Here is a 15,752-nt window from a genome sequence, read left to right on the forward strand (position 1 = left end):
TAACTCTACACTCATATAAAGAAAAAGAAAAATCCCATCTTTGGTGGCAAGAGTAGAAAGGAATCAGGCCAAATACCAGCTGAAAGTACACAAACTTGCATAGAAATCCCTATCTCCTTGTCTTTCTCTAATGAAACTCACAGTCCAGGCATCAATCAGCATTCACCATAAATAACTACTTTGCAGTTAACGTTACTGTTTTCCTGCTTCACTTAACTAAAAGCAGAGTGGAAGAGTTTTTTCTCGCATGTTGCATTACATAAGTGCTGCTCACAAAACATTTGGTTAAAGGTTTTTCTTTTTAATTTCTCATCTGTCACAGACTGATACTTTCGTAAAATAAATAAAAGAGCCTTGCTAGGAAAATGAAATTAAAAAGCCAGACCTACAAAGCACAAGTCCTAGTTTTTTTTTAAATTACCAGATTTAGCAGACATAAAATTACTCTGTTGGGTTGCTAGCAAAGTTTTCAAAGTCGTACAATTTGTGCTTATCTTGTGGCAAACTGTTAGCAAAGAGACTGTAGATCTCAGCAGGCTGCATACCATACACGCAGCGAGGTTCTTCCATACCTTTTCATTGGAACTGAACCCCTCCTTGCTTACATGAGGTCTATGGGAAAATGTCTTCCAAATTTCTAAGAACTAATTTATAAGTGAACTTTGGGGGCGCCTGGATGGCTCAGTCGGTGAAGCGTCCGACTTGAGCTCAGGTCACAATCTCGCGGTTTGTGGGTTCAAGCCCTGCGCCGGGCTCTGTGCTGACAGCTTGGAGCCTGGAGCCTGCTTCAGATTCTGTGTCTCCCTCTTTCTCTTTCTCTCTCTGCCCCTCCCCCGTTGGGCTCATTTTCTCCCTCAAAAATAAATAAACATTAAAAATTTTTTAAAAAAATATAAATGAACTTTGGGGTGAGGGTCCCCATTAAAACATTGGGATGGTTAGTATTTCGACATATTGAGCCAATCTACTCAATTTTTTAGTTTTCATCCAGATGTTTAAAATTACAACAATACAGCTGAAGATTCTTGGAACCCAAGAAAGTTGATTATTGGAAATACACAGTGAAGTTCCAAACAAGAACTGAATTTCCCAACTGGCCCCTTCAGACTCCAACATTATTTCTCACCTGATCTCTATCATTTTGAACGTTAACGATCAAAGGAGAAAGTAACACGTCAAACCACAATGCAAACAGAAAACAAAATTCAATTCCTTTTTTAAATGTGGGCTTCAGTTTAAAATACTTACAGTAAAGCTCACAAAAATACCTTGTCTCAGATAGAGATCATGGGATTTCTAGTGGCAGTGACTATCAGTCAATATATTGGTGGATTTTCACATCCTTATAAACTCTCATTTAGATCTTACATCTGTCAGAATGGCTAAAATCAAAAAGACAAGAAATAACAAGTGTTGGCGAGGATGTGGGGAAAAGGGACCCTGTGTACTGTTGGTGGGAACGTAAATTGGTGCAGTCACTGTGGAGAACAGTATAGAGGTTCCTCAAAAAATTAAAAATAAAAATACTATGTGATCCAATAATTCTGCTACTGGGTATTTACTCAAAGAAAACAAAAACACTAACTCAAAAAATACATGCACCCCTATATTTACTGCAGCATTTACAACAACCAAGATATGGAAGCAACCTGTGTCCATCAATAGGTGAATGGATAAAGAGGACACACACACACAGATATACACAGCCATAAAAAAGGATGAGATCTTGCCATTTGTGACACGGATGGACCCAGAAGATATTATGTCAAGTGAAATATATCATGTTGAGAAAGACAAATACCATATGATTTCACACATGTAGAATCAAAAAAAACAAAACCAAGAAACAAACAAACAAAGCAGAACCAGAACTATAAATACAGAGAGCACACTGATGGTAGCTGGGGGGGGGGGGGGGGGGGGCGGCCCGGATCAGGCAGAATGGGTGAAGGGAGTGGGAGATCCAGGATTCCAGTCATGGAATGAGTAAGTCACAGGAATAAAAAGCACAACACAGGGAATATAGTCAATGATATTATACTGTATCGGGACAGATGGTAGTTACACTTGTGATGAGCACAGCATAATGAGTAGAGATGATGAATCACTACATTGTATACCTGAAACTAATGTAATGTTGTGTGTCAACTATCCTCAGATAAATTTTAAAAAATTCTCATTTAGCTTTTTTAAATGAGAATGAAGGGAATGAGGGAGGTACTAGATAAACTGTCAGGTCTATGAGAAATTCAGAGTGTGTGTGTGTGTGTGTGTGTGTGTGTGTGTGTGTGTGTGTGAGAGAGAGAGAGAGAGAGAGAGAGAATGAGAGAGAGAGAAACAAAAATCTACAGAGTCTATGTTTTTACATATTTTACTTGCTAATTCATGACTTAATACTTGGCTTTGGTATTTTTTTAACTGGTAGTCTAGGATACTGTTTAATTTAAACTTTGGCTATGGCACATTCATCTATCCATTGATTCACTAATTCGTTAATGATTTGATTCATTCATTCAAACATTCATTTTCATTCATTCGTTCACGAAGCACTGATTAACCACTCACTATGGGCACAGTGCTAGATGCTCCCAGGGTCAGAGGAAATAGCATACTTCTGGAACCTTGTAATAGACCCCAGCACTCAACAGGCGAGCCCCAAATTCTCAAAAAACCATACTACCTTATCCATATATTAGTTTTTTTTTTAATTTTTTTTTCAATGTTTATTTATTTTTGGGACAGAGAGAGACAGAGCATGAACGGGGGAGGGGCAGAGAGAGAGGGAGACACAGAATCGGAAACAGGCTCCAGGCTCCGAGCCATCAGCCCAGAGCCTGACGCGGGGCTCGAACTCACAGACCGCGAGATCGTGACCTGGCTGAAGTCGGACGCTTAACCGACTGCGCCACCCAGGCGCCCCTATATTAGTCAGTTTTAACAACACTGATTAATTGAAAGTCAAGTATCAATGTTCCAAGTGCCTTAGAAAAGTGTTTTCCCAGGGTGCTTGGCTGGGTCAGTCAATGGAGCATCCGACTCTTGATCTCAGGGTTGTGAGTTCGAGCTCCACGTTGGTGTAGAGATTACTTAAAAATGAAATCTTTTAGGGGTGCCTGGGTGGCTCAGTCGGTTAAGTGTCCGACTTTGGCTCAGGTCATGATCTCACAGTCTGTGAGTTCGAGCCCCATGTCAGACTCTGTGCTGACAGCTCAGAGCCTGGAGCCTGCTTTGGATTCTGTGTCTCCCTCTGTCTGCCCCTCACCCACTCACTCTCTAAATAAATAAATAAATAATTTTTTTTAAAAAAGTGTTTTCTGAAAAGGAGAGGATTTCTATTGCAAACACATATGAGTGATATCATTATTTTTTTTTAAAGAATAATGGAGATATAATACTGTATTAGTTTCAGGTGTAGAACATAGTGATTTAATATCAATATACAGGATGGAATGGTCACTGAAATACATTGGTTACCATGTGTCACCATATAAAGCTGTGACAATGTTACTGACTATATTCCCTATGCCGTACATTACAATCCCAGGTTATTTACTTTATAATTGGAAGCTTGTGCCTCTTACTCCTCTTCCCATTTGGCCCATCCCCCCCATTCCCCTCCCCTCTGGCAACCACCAGTTTTGTTCTCTGCATTTATAACTCTGCTCCTATTCTGTCGGGTTTGTTTGGCTTTTAGATTTCACGTGTAAGTGAAATTATATGGTATTTGTCTTTCTGTCTAACTTGTTTCACTTACCATTGTACCCTTTAGGTTCATCCATATTGTTGCAAATGGCAATTCATTTTTACGGCTGAGTGTGTGTGTGCGTGTGTATAATGGATTATTTATCATATACACATCTTCTTTAATGAATGATAAATTATTAATTCATTAAATACCTTGTTTTCTTTTACATCCCTAACACATCTTATATTTGATATTTTTTTATTTTTTTATTATTATTTTTTAATGTTTATTTATTTTTTACAGAGAGAGAGAGACCGAGCATGAGCAGGGGAGGGGCAGAGAGAGAGGGAGACACAGAATCCAAAGCAGGCTCCAGGCTCTGGGCTGTCAGCACAGAGCCCAGCAAGGGGCTCGAGCTTGTCAACTGTGAGATCATGACCTGAGCCAGTCTGACGCTTACCCACTGACCCACCCTGGAATTTTTGTTTTTTGTTTCATTTTTGTTTAAGATGTGTGGTCCCCAAAGCTCAGTTTTAGAATTTCTCCTTTTTAAAAAAAAAAAATTTTAATGTTTATTTCTGAGACAGAGAGAGACAGAGCGTGAGTGGGGGAGGGGCAGAGAGAGAGAGGAAGACACAGAATCGGAAGCAGGCTCCAGGCTCTGAGCCATCAGCACAGAGCCCGACGCGGGCCGAACTCACAGACCACAAGATCATGACCTGAGCCGAAGTCGAATGCTCAACCGACTGAGCCATCCAGGTGCCCCTTATATTTGATATTTTAAAAAGACTTGGCTTGTAATGTGTTATAAAATGTACAAACTCTCATATTTTAAAACTTACATTGGTAAACCACAACCTAAATACTAAGTATACTAATAGATACATTGAATGAGTAACAATCTAAATACTAACACTAAAAGCAAAAAAGCGTATTTTATAATTGCCTTAGGCATACAGACAAATCTGCAAACATATTTCTTACAGAGTGACTCTTGAACCTGACATCCCATATATCTGACGGAGACCTCTGTCTTACATGTAGCTAATACAGCATGACAAAGAATTCTTAGGTGAATAGTGGATATGCACGCGCGTGTGCGCGTGCGTGTGTTTTGTGGGGATGGTGCATGGATAGAAATAACAAGATAATCTAAATGAAATCAGGTCATTTCTTTTAGACAAAGTATTAATTTTCAGAGGCTGAAGCAGCCTCCAGGCAGACAATTAAGTTATCCTGAAGTCTAGATAGAAAACAACAACAAATGTTCCAATTATCGGTGTCGTTTTAGAAGATGGGGGAAAGAAAAGGGTGAGGACAAGGACGTGTACTTTCCGGTCTTGGGTAGCATGACTGAATTCTGACATGGGTGGTAAGCAACCCTCAGAAAGAGTTACGGCCCAGGAGAAAGATGTATGGAGAGAAGTTGCTGGTTACCCTTGGGAACTCCTGACGTGGCCTGAACTGTAGATTCTTGCTATGAGTTTGCACAGAGCAAGGCCATTCATGTGAGACTCAGTAATCTACTCTGTTCCTAGGTACAGGCCAACAGGTGCCAGCTGGTGGGGGACACTGCTTACCCCAAGCACAGCAGGCCTGGGCACGGTCGGAATGCATCCGTGCTTTTCCTTGTTGCTTGTGCTAGTGAACACAGAACAGACACAGATAACCAACACTAGCACTCCATAGTTTTCCTTCAAGGAAAAAAAAAAAAAGCACTCAGGCATGAGTTTGGTAAAAGCAAATTTACTATCCAGGAAGGGGGGAGAAAAAAAGGCAGATAAAAGCCTTAACCTGCAAGATCACGGCACCTGATTCATTACTTCAGCAAAATGTTTTGGTGCCATTTTATGTTTGGTAGACGGGGAGATCCTGGTGGTTAGTGATGCCTGGTGGCCCTTCAAGACATGTTTGGATTCTAAGCCCACCTGGTCTCCAAAGCTCTAAATGTGGTATCAGACTAGAATGTTCAAGGGAAGAGTTGGGGATCATATGTCCTAAACACAAACGCCCTTAAGTTAAAAAGCAGTCTCAGGGATGTCCCACTAAGGCTAGTGACGTAGCAGGAGTGGGCCGTGCGTCAGAGCAGATGCTGGGTAGCAAAGTACGTGTCCAATGCCGAGAATAAAAATTCTCACATTCTTGGGAAGAAATGATGACAGAAACTGATATCTGTGACCTGGAATTCTGCAACTTTGGCACCAACAGCACAGTGAGTGATAACCAGGCTGGGACAAGGCGGGTGTGATGGGGCAGAAACCAAGACCCATGAGGCAGATGGTGCATCTGTCCTGAAGGCCACCAACTTCCCTGTCGCCTCACTCAGCACTGCTCTGAGGACATACTTCACACACGAGCAGAGGTGATGTTTCACACTCTCCTTTCTCCTCGTCTGAGTCAGCGGTCCTGATGAACTCTCCTCATACTGTGGAAACAGGGTGGGGGGGGGGGTCGGGAACCACTATGGACTGCAGAGGGTGGGAGGAAGGAGGCAGGTAAGTGCCACTTGCTTCTCACTAGGGACCCAGTTCCCCACAAAGGTGACGGGGGACACAGCTGCCCACAGGGTCAAAGGCAGGCATCTCCCCACCCAATGGTGACTGGGAACTGTAGAGACCAGACTCTGGCTCTGAACCAAGCCATGGTTCATCATGCAACCTATCACCAATGTCACCTAACCTCTCTAGTGTGTGTTTTCCTCTCTCAGAAGAGAAAGAAAGAAGGAAGGAAGGGATGTAGGGAGAGAGGGAGGAAGGAAGGAAAGGAAGGAGGAGAGGAGGGAGGGAGGGAGGAGGGAAGGAAGGAAGGAAAGAAGGAAGGAAGGAAAAAAGAGACAGAGGGAAAAAGAAAAGGAAAAGGGGATATATATTAGAACGGATGATATGAAGGTATCTCCTTCTCTAAAAATTCCGACCATCATAACTGGCTAAGACAGTAAGAAAGAAAAATCCCAACTCGAAGTCTGTATGAAATCTAGGGGCAGAATCCTTTTTTTTTTTTTTTTAATTTATTTATTTACTTCGAGAGAGAGAGAGAGCAAGCTGGGGAGGGGCAGAGAGAGAATCCCAAGCAGCCTCCGTACTGCCAGAGCAGAGCCTGGGCTTGAACTCACGAACCGTGAGACCATGACCTGAGTGGAAATCCAGAGTCGGACGCTTAACCGACTGAGCCACCCAAGGTGCCCCGGCATAGAATTCTTTATACAAATCATTTTCTGGTTCTCTGCCACGTGGAGAATCTGAAAGACATACAGATCCTTTGGGCTTGACGTTGCTAAAGTACTCTATATCTTGTTACAGTAAAAATAAATGTTTAAAATAAAGCAATGAGCAGGAAACTAGAAGTCAATGAGAGAAATAACTTGGCGGACGACGAGCGGGAGAGGATGAGAGGGATCTGTGTAGAATGGGCTGCTTGGTTGAGTCAACCCCAAATTGGTGCTTTGGAGGATTTTTTTATGGCAAGGGCAGGAGAGTTCCTATATAGACCCCCATTATAAAGCATCAAAAATGCAAATGGTCACTTTTTTTTTTTTTTCCTTTTTTTTTTTTTTTTTTTTTTTTTTAAACGTTTTTTTATTTTTGGGACAGAGAAAGACAGAAGAGGAGGGGCAGAGGGAGAGGGAGACACAGAACCGGAAACAGGCTCCAGGCTCTGAGCCATCAGCCCAGAGCCTGACGCGGGGGATCACGCGAGATCTCGCGAGATCGTGACCTGGCTGAAGTCGGACGCTTAACCGACTGCGCCACCCAGGCGCCCCAAATGGTCACTTTTTAAATGAGTATGGTTTACCCATGAATATTTTCTAAAGTCAAAGGAAGATATGGATGCAATGAGTAGACTTAATATGCACACGTATTTGTGTGATTCATTCCAGAGACAGAGTTATTAATTATTCCAGAGAAAAGGTCCATGTAAAGGAATAAGGGACAACCTTTAAGACCAAAAAGGACAGACTCACGGGGGCCTCAAGGTCTCTTGAAATGAAGGAGTCTGATTTTCTTCTCTATCACAGTAACGCAGGATGATATTTTGTCTTTAGTGTTGGCTGTGTCCTTTTTCTGTTGTGTTTCCTTCTGCTTGTATGGGATGTCCAGATGATTGAGGTACTTTCCCTGGCATGACTCAAGATACGTTTATAAGGGTGACAACACCCTATCGCAAGCCCTGTGTGGAAACCCATCAGCCCCTCCCTCATGTTTTAATGCTGACACAAGGGGGAGTCGCTCCATCGGGCTGTGAGAAAGGGAAGGTCCTTGGGAGGGAGGTTGTCCAGCCTCATCACTGGGGAGGGTAAGGGACCAGCTCAAGGTTACACTGTAAAAAGTCGAGCCAGCTCTAAAATGCAAATACAACCTGCTAGTCCTAGTCAGCCGCTCTCTGAACATGGCATGAAGACAAACAAAACATTTTAGAGATGATTTAAATAAATAACAAAGACTAGAAACATCTAGAGTGATTGTGACCCATCAGGAGTGCCCCCATCATAACTGTCTAAAAATGTTCGTCCTTTACAAAGGCAGGGAAGTCAAGGTCATAACACGGTGCACACTGTGACTTAATCACACTATGCTTAAGTGTGCTGTACTTCTTAACTGAATTGTATTCCCCTTGGATTCAAAGTATGGTTCTCTCATTTTTACGAAACAATGAATAAAAGAGTGTTTCTTTCTTATCCATTTTAATCAAGAACAGAAAATAAATGGTTCCAGACTTCCAGAGACATTTTTAAAATGTAAATTCTATAAATCTCCAAAAAGGGTTTGCGTTGAGAGGAGCTATGTGATTCATAGTCGTTTTGCGATTGTCAAATCATTTAGAAATAGCCTGAGATTGGGTCCATTGACTGTGAATAACAGCAGGCCAGCTTTGTGAAAAACAATCACGTAAGTCCAGTTAAGGATAAATGATGCCTGGCCAAGAGCTCGGTATTACATACACCCAGTTTCTGGGGGATCCTTTCCTTTGACATCGAAGACTATATTTAACCTAAATAGGTATTATAAAATTATGCACTGTGGATTCTTTCTTAAAAGGGGTGCAAGCTTCGCCAGTGTTCCTGGGTTGAAGACTAGTTTAAATAAGCCCTTGGGTTTATGTTGCACACAAGAAGGCTTTACAAGATCTAATCTTTTCTAAACCTGTTATGTTCTTTGGTTCAACAGGGCTTCCTAATTGTAGCTATTAGTTCCTCTTTTTTGTGGTCTGGTCTGTCAATGGACTATTGAGTGATCAGTAAATTAAAGCCCAGCCAGCAGCCAACACATCGAAGCAGACGTTAAATCATAGCTTGGCTGCCCTTATTCATTATTAGTATCTGTGAAACAGCTTTTAAATACACGGATAGGATTTAACATGATGCACATTTGTGTCATTCTCAGATTTCCATACTGTACAATCAGGTATGTGAGGGGTTTTTTTTCTTCTTCTAGGCAACAGGTGTGTTCTTGGAACAATGTTCAACCCCCACTTGTGGCTTATGTGAGAGGCAGCAGCTGCAAGCTTAATGTCAATGACACATGGTTCTATAAGAGAGAAAATAAACCGCCTTCTCAGTGTATTAAAGTCACGGGCAGATGGACAATAGCTGTCTGTACTTCCTTTGTGTTGTAGAAGCAGAGTCTAAACTTTGAGATGACAAGGTTTTCTCTGCCTCTTTCTCTCTTCTCCTCCTCCCCTCTTTTCTTCCTTCTTTCTCTCCTTTCGTTTTTCAAAAAACTTGTTAGTGAAAAACATGCCTTTCTTTAAGCATTCTGCACCCATTATTGAGAACTGTCCTCCAGTTGAGTCATATTGTTTTCATGCTGACGAGTGGAGAGGAGAAAGAACGTGATGTAAACCGGGCTACACTTTATTTAGAACTTGCTTTGTTCTGAAAAGAATTGAAAGGAACTGTTTACTATGGAATTTGAAGAGACTTACTTGGTATGCAAACACGGCGTGTTTTCTTTAAGGGCAAATTCAATGCTCTAGTACAACACTTCTATATTTAATTTTGTGAGATATTGCTAATGACAGTTACAATGTACTCTGCACCTCACAAGTACAATGTCAGTGTTAACTGATAGGAACCATAATGATCCAGTAATCTTGTAATAGAGTTTAAGACAGTAAATGTTTGTCAGTTTCTTCAGAATCTCTTAGTGTAGTGGCCGGAATATTCCACTTTGCGTGTTAGTTTTCAGGTGCTGTCGTGCCTCAAACAGAAGCAGTCCAGCCCCTGTCTTACTGCATACAAGGTTTCTCGAGAACAAGCACATTAAGCTCAAGAACAGACCCGAGTAACCACTGAGCTCCGGGATCCACTGGAAGTGAACACGTCTCATTACACGGACTTTTCTAGAACCCATGTACAGCAGAGTTTCCCCTCTTCTGCCAAGAGGCGTTTCAATAGGGATTTTAACAAAAATGGAGGTCATGAGACGAATCTTCCTTTTTCTTAGATGTGACGAACACACGCATTGTAAACGGGAGGAGACAGGCACCTATTTAATTACAATCCTGGAGTCTCTGGTATCACCTGAGCCACCAGATCACCTGGAAGACTGGGGTTGGGTGCTGCATATAATGTCTAATTGGGGGACAAGTAAGAGAGAATCCCTTTTTATGGTTGCTTCTTTTTTTTTTTAACTGCAAACCTCAGCTTTATTCAAGAATCAGGTTTTCTGTGAATCTACACTGAAAATGGTTTTGCCATTGCTGAGAAATCCATGAGCAGATGGATTTGGAATTTAATCCTCTGTGAGAAACAAAGGCAAATGAAAAAAGAAGAACCTGGAGATAAATTTCTCCTAGGTTTTTTAATTGGTTTGGCTATGACATTAGATTTTCACTAAATGCATGCAAATAATGACTAGTGTCAAGGAGGATGCTAAACATTTTTTTAAATTTTTCTATTTTTGAGAGAGAGAGAGAGAGCAGGAAAGGCAGACGAAAAGAGAGAATCTCAAGCAGACTCCACACGCCGCGCAGAGCCCAACACGGGTCTCGATCCCACGACCCTGGGATCATGACCTGAGCCGAAACCAAGAGTCAGACGCTCAACGAACTGAGCCACCCAGGTGACCCTAAACATTTTTAAATGTATCCAAAGTGTCTAAAACTGGAAGTCTGGCCCAGATATCATTAAAGGTCTTTATCAATCCAAGGATTATCAAATTCTATGATTTTGTTTCCTCCTCAGGCTGCACTTTTCCACTGTGGTAAAATACACATGGTACCCTCTTCACCATCTTTAAGTGTACATCTCAGTACTGTTAAGTATATTCACATCGTCCTGCAACAGATCTCCAGAACTTTCTCTGGAGTTTAGCCTTCATTGCAAGACTAAAACACCATACCCATTAAACAAGTTCCCACTTCTCTCTCCCGCCAGCCCCGAGCAGCCGGCATTCTACTTTCTGTATCTGTGAGTCTGGTTGGCTACTCTAGGTACCTCCCTCGGCTCAACGGATTCATAGACACCTCATGTATAATGGAATCATACAGTCCTTGTCATTTTGTAACTGACTTATTTCCCCTAACGAAATATCCTCAAGGTGCGACCATGTTGTAGTGCATGTCAGAATTCCCTTCCTTTTTAAGGCTGAATAATATTCCCTTGGACGCACAGACCACATTGTGTTTGCCCTTTCATCTGTCCACACACACACGGTGGCTTCCACCTTCTGGCTATTGGTGCATCACGCTGCTGGGAACGTGGGTACACAAATAGCTCTTCGGGATCCTGCTTTCGGGATTCGACACTGGCTACGTCACTCTGCATTGCCAGCAGCAGTGAACAAGGACCCCAGTCTCCCCATATCCTCCCCCACCCTTGTCATTTCTGGGGTGTTTGTTTGTTTGTCTGTTTGTTTTTTAAATAGTAGACATCTCCACAGAGACAAAGAGAGAAAAGTACTCACGTGAGTCTCCACATCGCCAGCCAGGATCCTGCTCTTCTGTAAAAACTCCGCCACCATGCTGTTCATCAGCTTATCAAAGGCTTCCACGGAGGGTGCCACACCTTTGGAAGAATCACATTTTGTCAGTCTCTGAGAGGTTTTTTTTTCTTTTTTTTTTTAATGTTTTTATTTATTTTTGAGAGAGAGAGAGAGAGAGATGGAGTGCAAGCAGGGGAGAGGCAGACAGAGAGGGAGACAGAATCTGAAGCAGGCTGCGGGCTCTGAGCTGTCAGCACAGAACCCGATGCGGGACTTGAACCCATGAACTGTTGAGGTCATGATCTGTGCTGAGGTAGGAAGCTCAAATGACTGAGCCACCCAGGTGCCCCAGTCCCTAGGAGTCTAATGAAAAACTGATACAGCTTTGCCAGAGGCCCTATGGAAGCTTAATATCACCCATGCCATTCTCATTCGGTCAGTATTCCTCAAACATTTTTCAATGGCTCAAGAAAACACAATGCTTTCCTATTTGAGTAAGCACTTTCACCTACATACGAATTTGTTTCTTCCCCAAACTCACGAGGCTAAGTAGCACCATCATAGTTTTACTGGTTGAGGAAATGGAGATGTAATCGGAGCACATGACTTGACCAAAACTATAGTGAAATAAGAGGCAGATCCAAGAACTGACATAAGCCAAGTGTACTTTCTACTACACTGATCTGCCCAGGTGCTGTGAGACCCTGCACACAGTTACCAAGATTACCCAGGACAATTAAAAGGCAATAACAAACTCTGGTAAGTAGGAAAACAATGCCAATGTCACACATTCTGTTCCATCCTGTCCTCACTTCCTGGGGAAGGGAGGCAGAGTTGGGAGGCATGAAAAAGTCTGCTGAGCTAACTCATGTTAAGTTTTGATCTGACAAATTACCATAAAAACCCAAGCGACAACGGCCCAACCTGGAGTGCTCTGTATCTCTTTCCCTGCGTTTTAACAGAAAAATTGTGTCTTGGTCCCAGATTTCATGTCCCTAGTATTGAAAAACTCAACCCTACAGGCAATTAAAATCCAAACCAAAACCTAGGATTCCCTTTCTCAAACTGTACATTAGTAGCCATGCTCATAAAGCTGTAGGATAAAGCTTCCTTCCTTTCCCAGATGCCCATTTCCACAGGCCCAGAAGGTGATGAAAACAGCTGCTTACTTACAGTGCTGTGCACCTACGGTCTAACTTCTAAGCAGGCTATTGAAGCTGAACCTTAAAGTTCAAAATACAGTACATACCAACTTCTGGAATATAAAAGGGGGGCAAGCCCACAGATTCCTTAGGGGTCCATTTGGAAGCAGATAAACCCGTTTGTTGCTGGGGGAGACACCTGAGAGGTGTCTGCGATGTATTTAAAGTTGGAGAGTTTGAGACATGAGACAAAGGACTCCACATAGCGGAAGGAACGGTTATAAAAGGGAATTATTTTCCTGTTTCCTTTCATCACTTAGCTCTGTTCACACCTCCTCTGGGCAGCCCTTAATGACCTGTCTTTCTTCCCAGCCTGCATCTTGTGAGCATCCCTTAATCAAAGCAGTTGTGGCCCTGAATAGCAAAGCATGGAGACCAAAGATTCTGGAGGATTCTGCATATAATCCATCTTAGATTTCCTCATATATAACAAAGTACTCATTACTTGGTGTGCGTGCAAAAATACTTCTTCAACTGTTGAACCAAACTTACCTGATCGTCAGGGGGAAAAAAACCACCATAAAACACAACATAGCACCTGTATCATAAGAAGGCAGTTCGCTGACTTCTGCATATTACAGATGTAGTGGACAGGGTTCCATCTAAAAATTTCTTTTTATTTCTTTTTAAATTTTTTAGTGTTTATTTATTTGAGAGAGAGACAGGTAGAGAGAGAGAGAGAGAGAGAGTGAGAAGAGGAGGGGCAGAGAGTCCAAAGCAGGCTCCAGGCTCCAAGCTGTCAGCACAGAGCCTGATGTGGGGCTTGAACTCACAAACTGTGAGATCATGACCTGAGCTGAAGTCGGATCCTTAACCAACTGAGCTGTCCAGACGCTCCTAAAAGTTTCTTTCTAAATCAAAAAAAATTTTTTAACTTCAGTTATAACATCACCATAATAACGATGTTTTATATTTCAGGTGAGAGGGTGTCCTTAAGGATTTGTTAAAAATAGAATTTAGAAAACCATCAAAGCTTACTAAATTAAGAAGAAATGAAAGCGATGCTGTTTAGGGTTGTAAAATGTTTTAAGGATGGTTATCATTCAGATATTTTACTAATTATCCTGCTTACCAATGACCCTACTGCATTCCTAGTAGGATAATAAACCGCTGGGTAAGTTGTTTTAAAAGACCTCATTCTAATAACTGGTTTGGAACAATTTTCTGTATTAGAAAATATCTGTTTAAATACTTAAGTAATTTAATTATACACCCTCCAATTTTGTTTAGTCTATTAAGTTTCCCTGAAAATTACTGTTGTAACAAAGAAAATACAAAGTGCAGTCTAGTACCTCTTTAAGTCAAGTGAGGTTCAAATTATTGAGTTTTTCCCCCCTTTATTCAACAACGCTACACAGTGTTCTGAGAGTTGGATTTTACTTATATTTTATGCATCTACAGGCTTTCTATTTGTGGGCAGCAATCGTACAGAAATGTCTTTTGATCTCCTGATGTCAAAGACATAGGAAACCCAAGTTATTGAAGCGAACACGAAAATATTTCCTTACAAATGAGGTTTACTGAATCTCCTACACCAATTATACAGTTAACAAAGAGAGGCTCAGAATGAAATCATAGATGTGTTTCAGTTGATGTGGAAGAAATTTACAGGCCCCTGGCAGCCTCCCTTTAAAGAACATCCCCTTTCAATTCATTCAAAACATTTTAGTTTTCATTATGTTCAGGGGGGAAAAACCAGTCTGTGCATGTGTGTTCATGCAGTAATTTTTGTCCTAAGGCATCCGATACAAGGCACAGCCCCAAATACTCCTGAAATTCTAGAAACACCAATGTGGATCTTGCCTAGTGAAAGCTTTTTTTTTTTGGAAGCCCCCATTCCCCTAGGCTTTTCTCGGTCCCCAAAGCCTGATAGGATTCAAAATGGGTCAGATAAGGAGGAAGTGTACTTGAGACAAGAATAGAGTTGCCAGATGAGATACAGATCCCCGAGTTACATTGGAATTTTAAATAAATAATGAATAAATTTTTAGAGTTAAGTGTGTACCATGCAGTATATCCCAGGCAGTGTGTGGAACATACTTATACCCCCCCAAAAAAGTAGTTCATCTGAAATTCAAATTTAACTGGGTGTCCTGTATTTTTATTTCCTAAATCTACGACCTCAGACAAGAAGGAACTGGAAAAATTACTGTCGATACTTAGAGAGTTTGCCATATATGGTATTCTTCTAGCTAACTTTTATGTTATGTTGTTAACTTTTTATGTTTGATCATATATTTAAAATCTTTTTTTTTAAGTGGCATTAGCATATGACTTTAAAGGCATATTTGGTTAGGAACAGGCACAGGTGACACAATGCGACGTGATCATGTTACTTGGAACCGTTTGGCTTCCCGTCAGACTCACTTCCTTCAAAACTGCAATTCTTAAATTTAATGACTTGTTCTCTTTAAAATTCAAATCTACAGAATGATAATTCCTTCCAATTGACACTGTAATCGAGAACATTAATTTCTCTTTGATAAAATTACTCAGATAATATATGTATAGCCACTGCGGAATGTGGAACAACAGTATAAACACTAGAGCAAACGAATAACGACATTTGGCACATAGATTATGCTCTTAATAGGCACAGATACTGGTAATTTTTGCAGATTGTGGGTTGAAACTTTATTTCCTTTCCCTTCTTCAGGGATGGCTTGCATCTGGTGAATATCATGATCACATACAAAGGAAGGAGTATGGGGGCGCCTGGGTGGCCCAGTTGGTTAAGAGCCTAATGCTTGATTTGGGCTCAGGTCATGATCTCACAGTTCGTGGGTTTGAGCCCCGCCTCAGGTTGTGCGCTGAAAGTGAGGAAGCTGCTTGGGATTCTGTCTCCCCCTCCCCGCTGCATCTCAAAAAAAGTAAACAAAACAAATAAAGGAAGGAAGGAAGGAAGGAAGGAAGGAAGGAAGGAAGGAAGGAAGGAAGGAAGGA

At 41.6% G+C, this 15,752-nt stretch overlaps 1 protein-coding gene across 2 annotated transcripts in view; it reads right to left on the reverse strand.

The window, feature by feature from the left end:
* CAP2 (cyclase associated actin cytoskeleton regulatory protein 2) overlaps positions 1–15,752 on the reverse strand; it is a 130,811-nt gene that overhangs the window by 110,968 nt on the left and 4,091 nt on the right. For both annotated transcript variants that reach the window (XM_040460571.1, XM_040460570.1), the window contains exon 3: positions 11,590–11,690. In XM_040460571.1, coding sequence (XP_040316505.1) covers positions 11,590–11,690 — 101 coding nt within the window. The remainder of the gene's footprint in view (positions 1–11,589; positions 11,691–15,752) is intronic.

Source organism: Herpailurus yagouaroundi, unplaced genomic scaffold (assembly GCF_014898765.1).
Source record: "Herpailurus yagouaroundi ecotype Mexico unplaced genomic scaffold, PumYag 250, whole genome shotgun sequence".
NCBI classification, from domain to species: domain Eukaryota; kingdom Metazoa; phylum Chordata; class Mammalia; order Carnivora; family Felidae; genus Herpailurus; species Herpailurus yagouaroundi.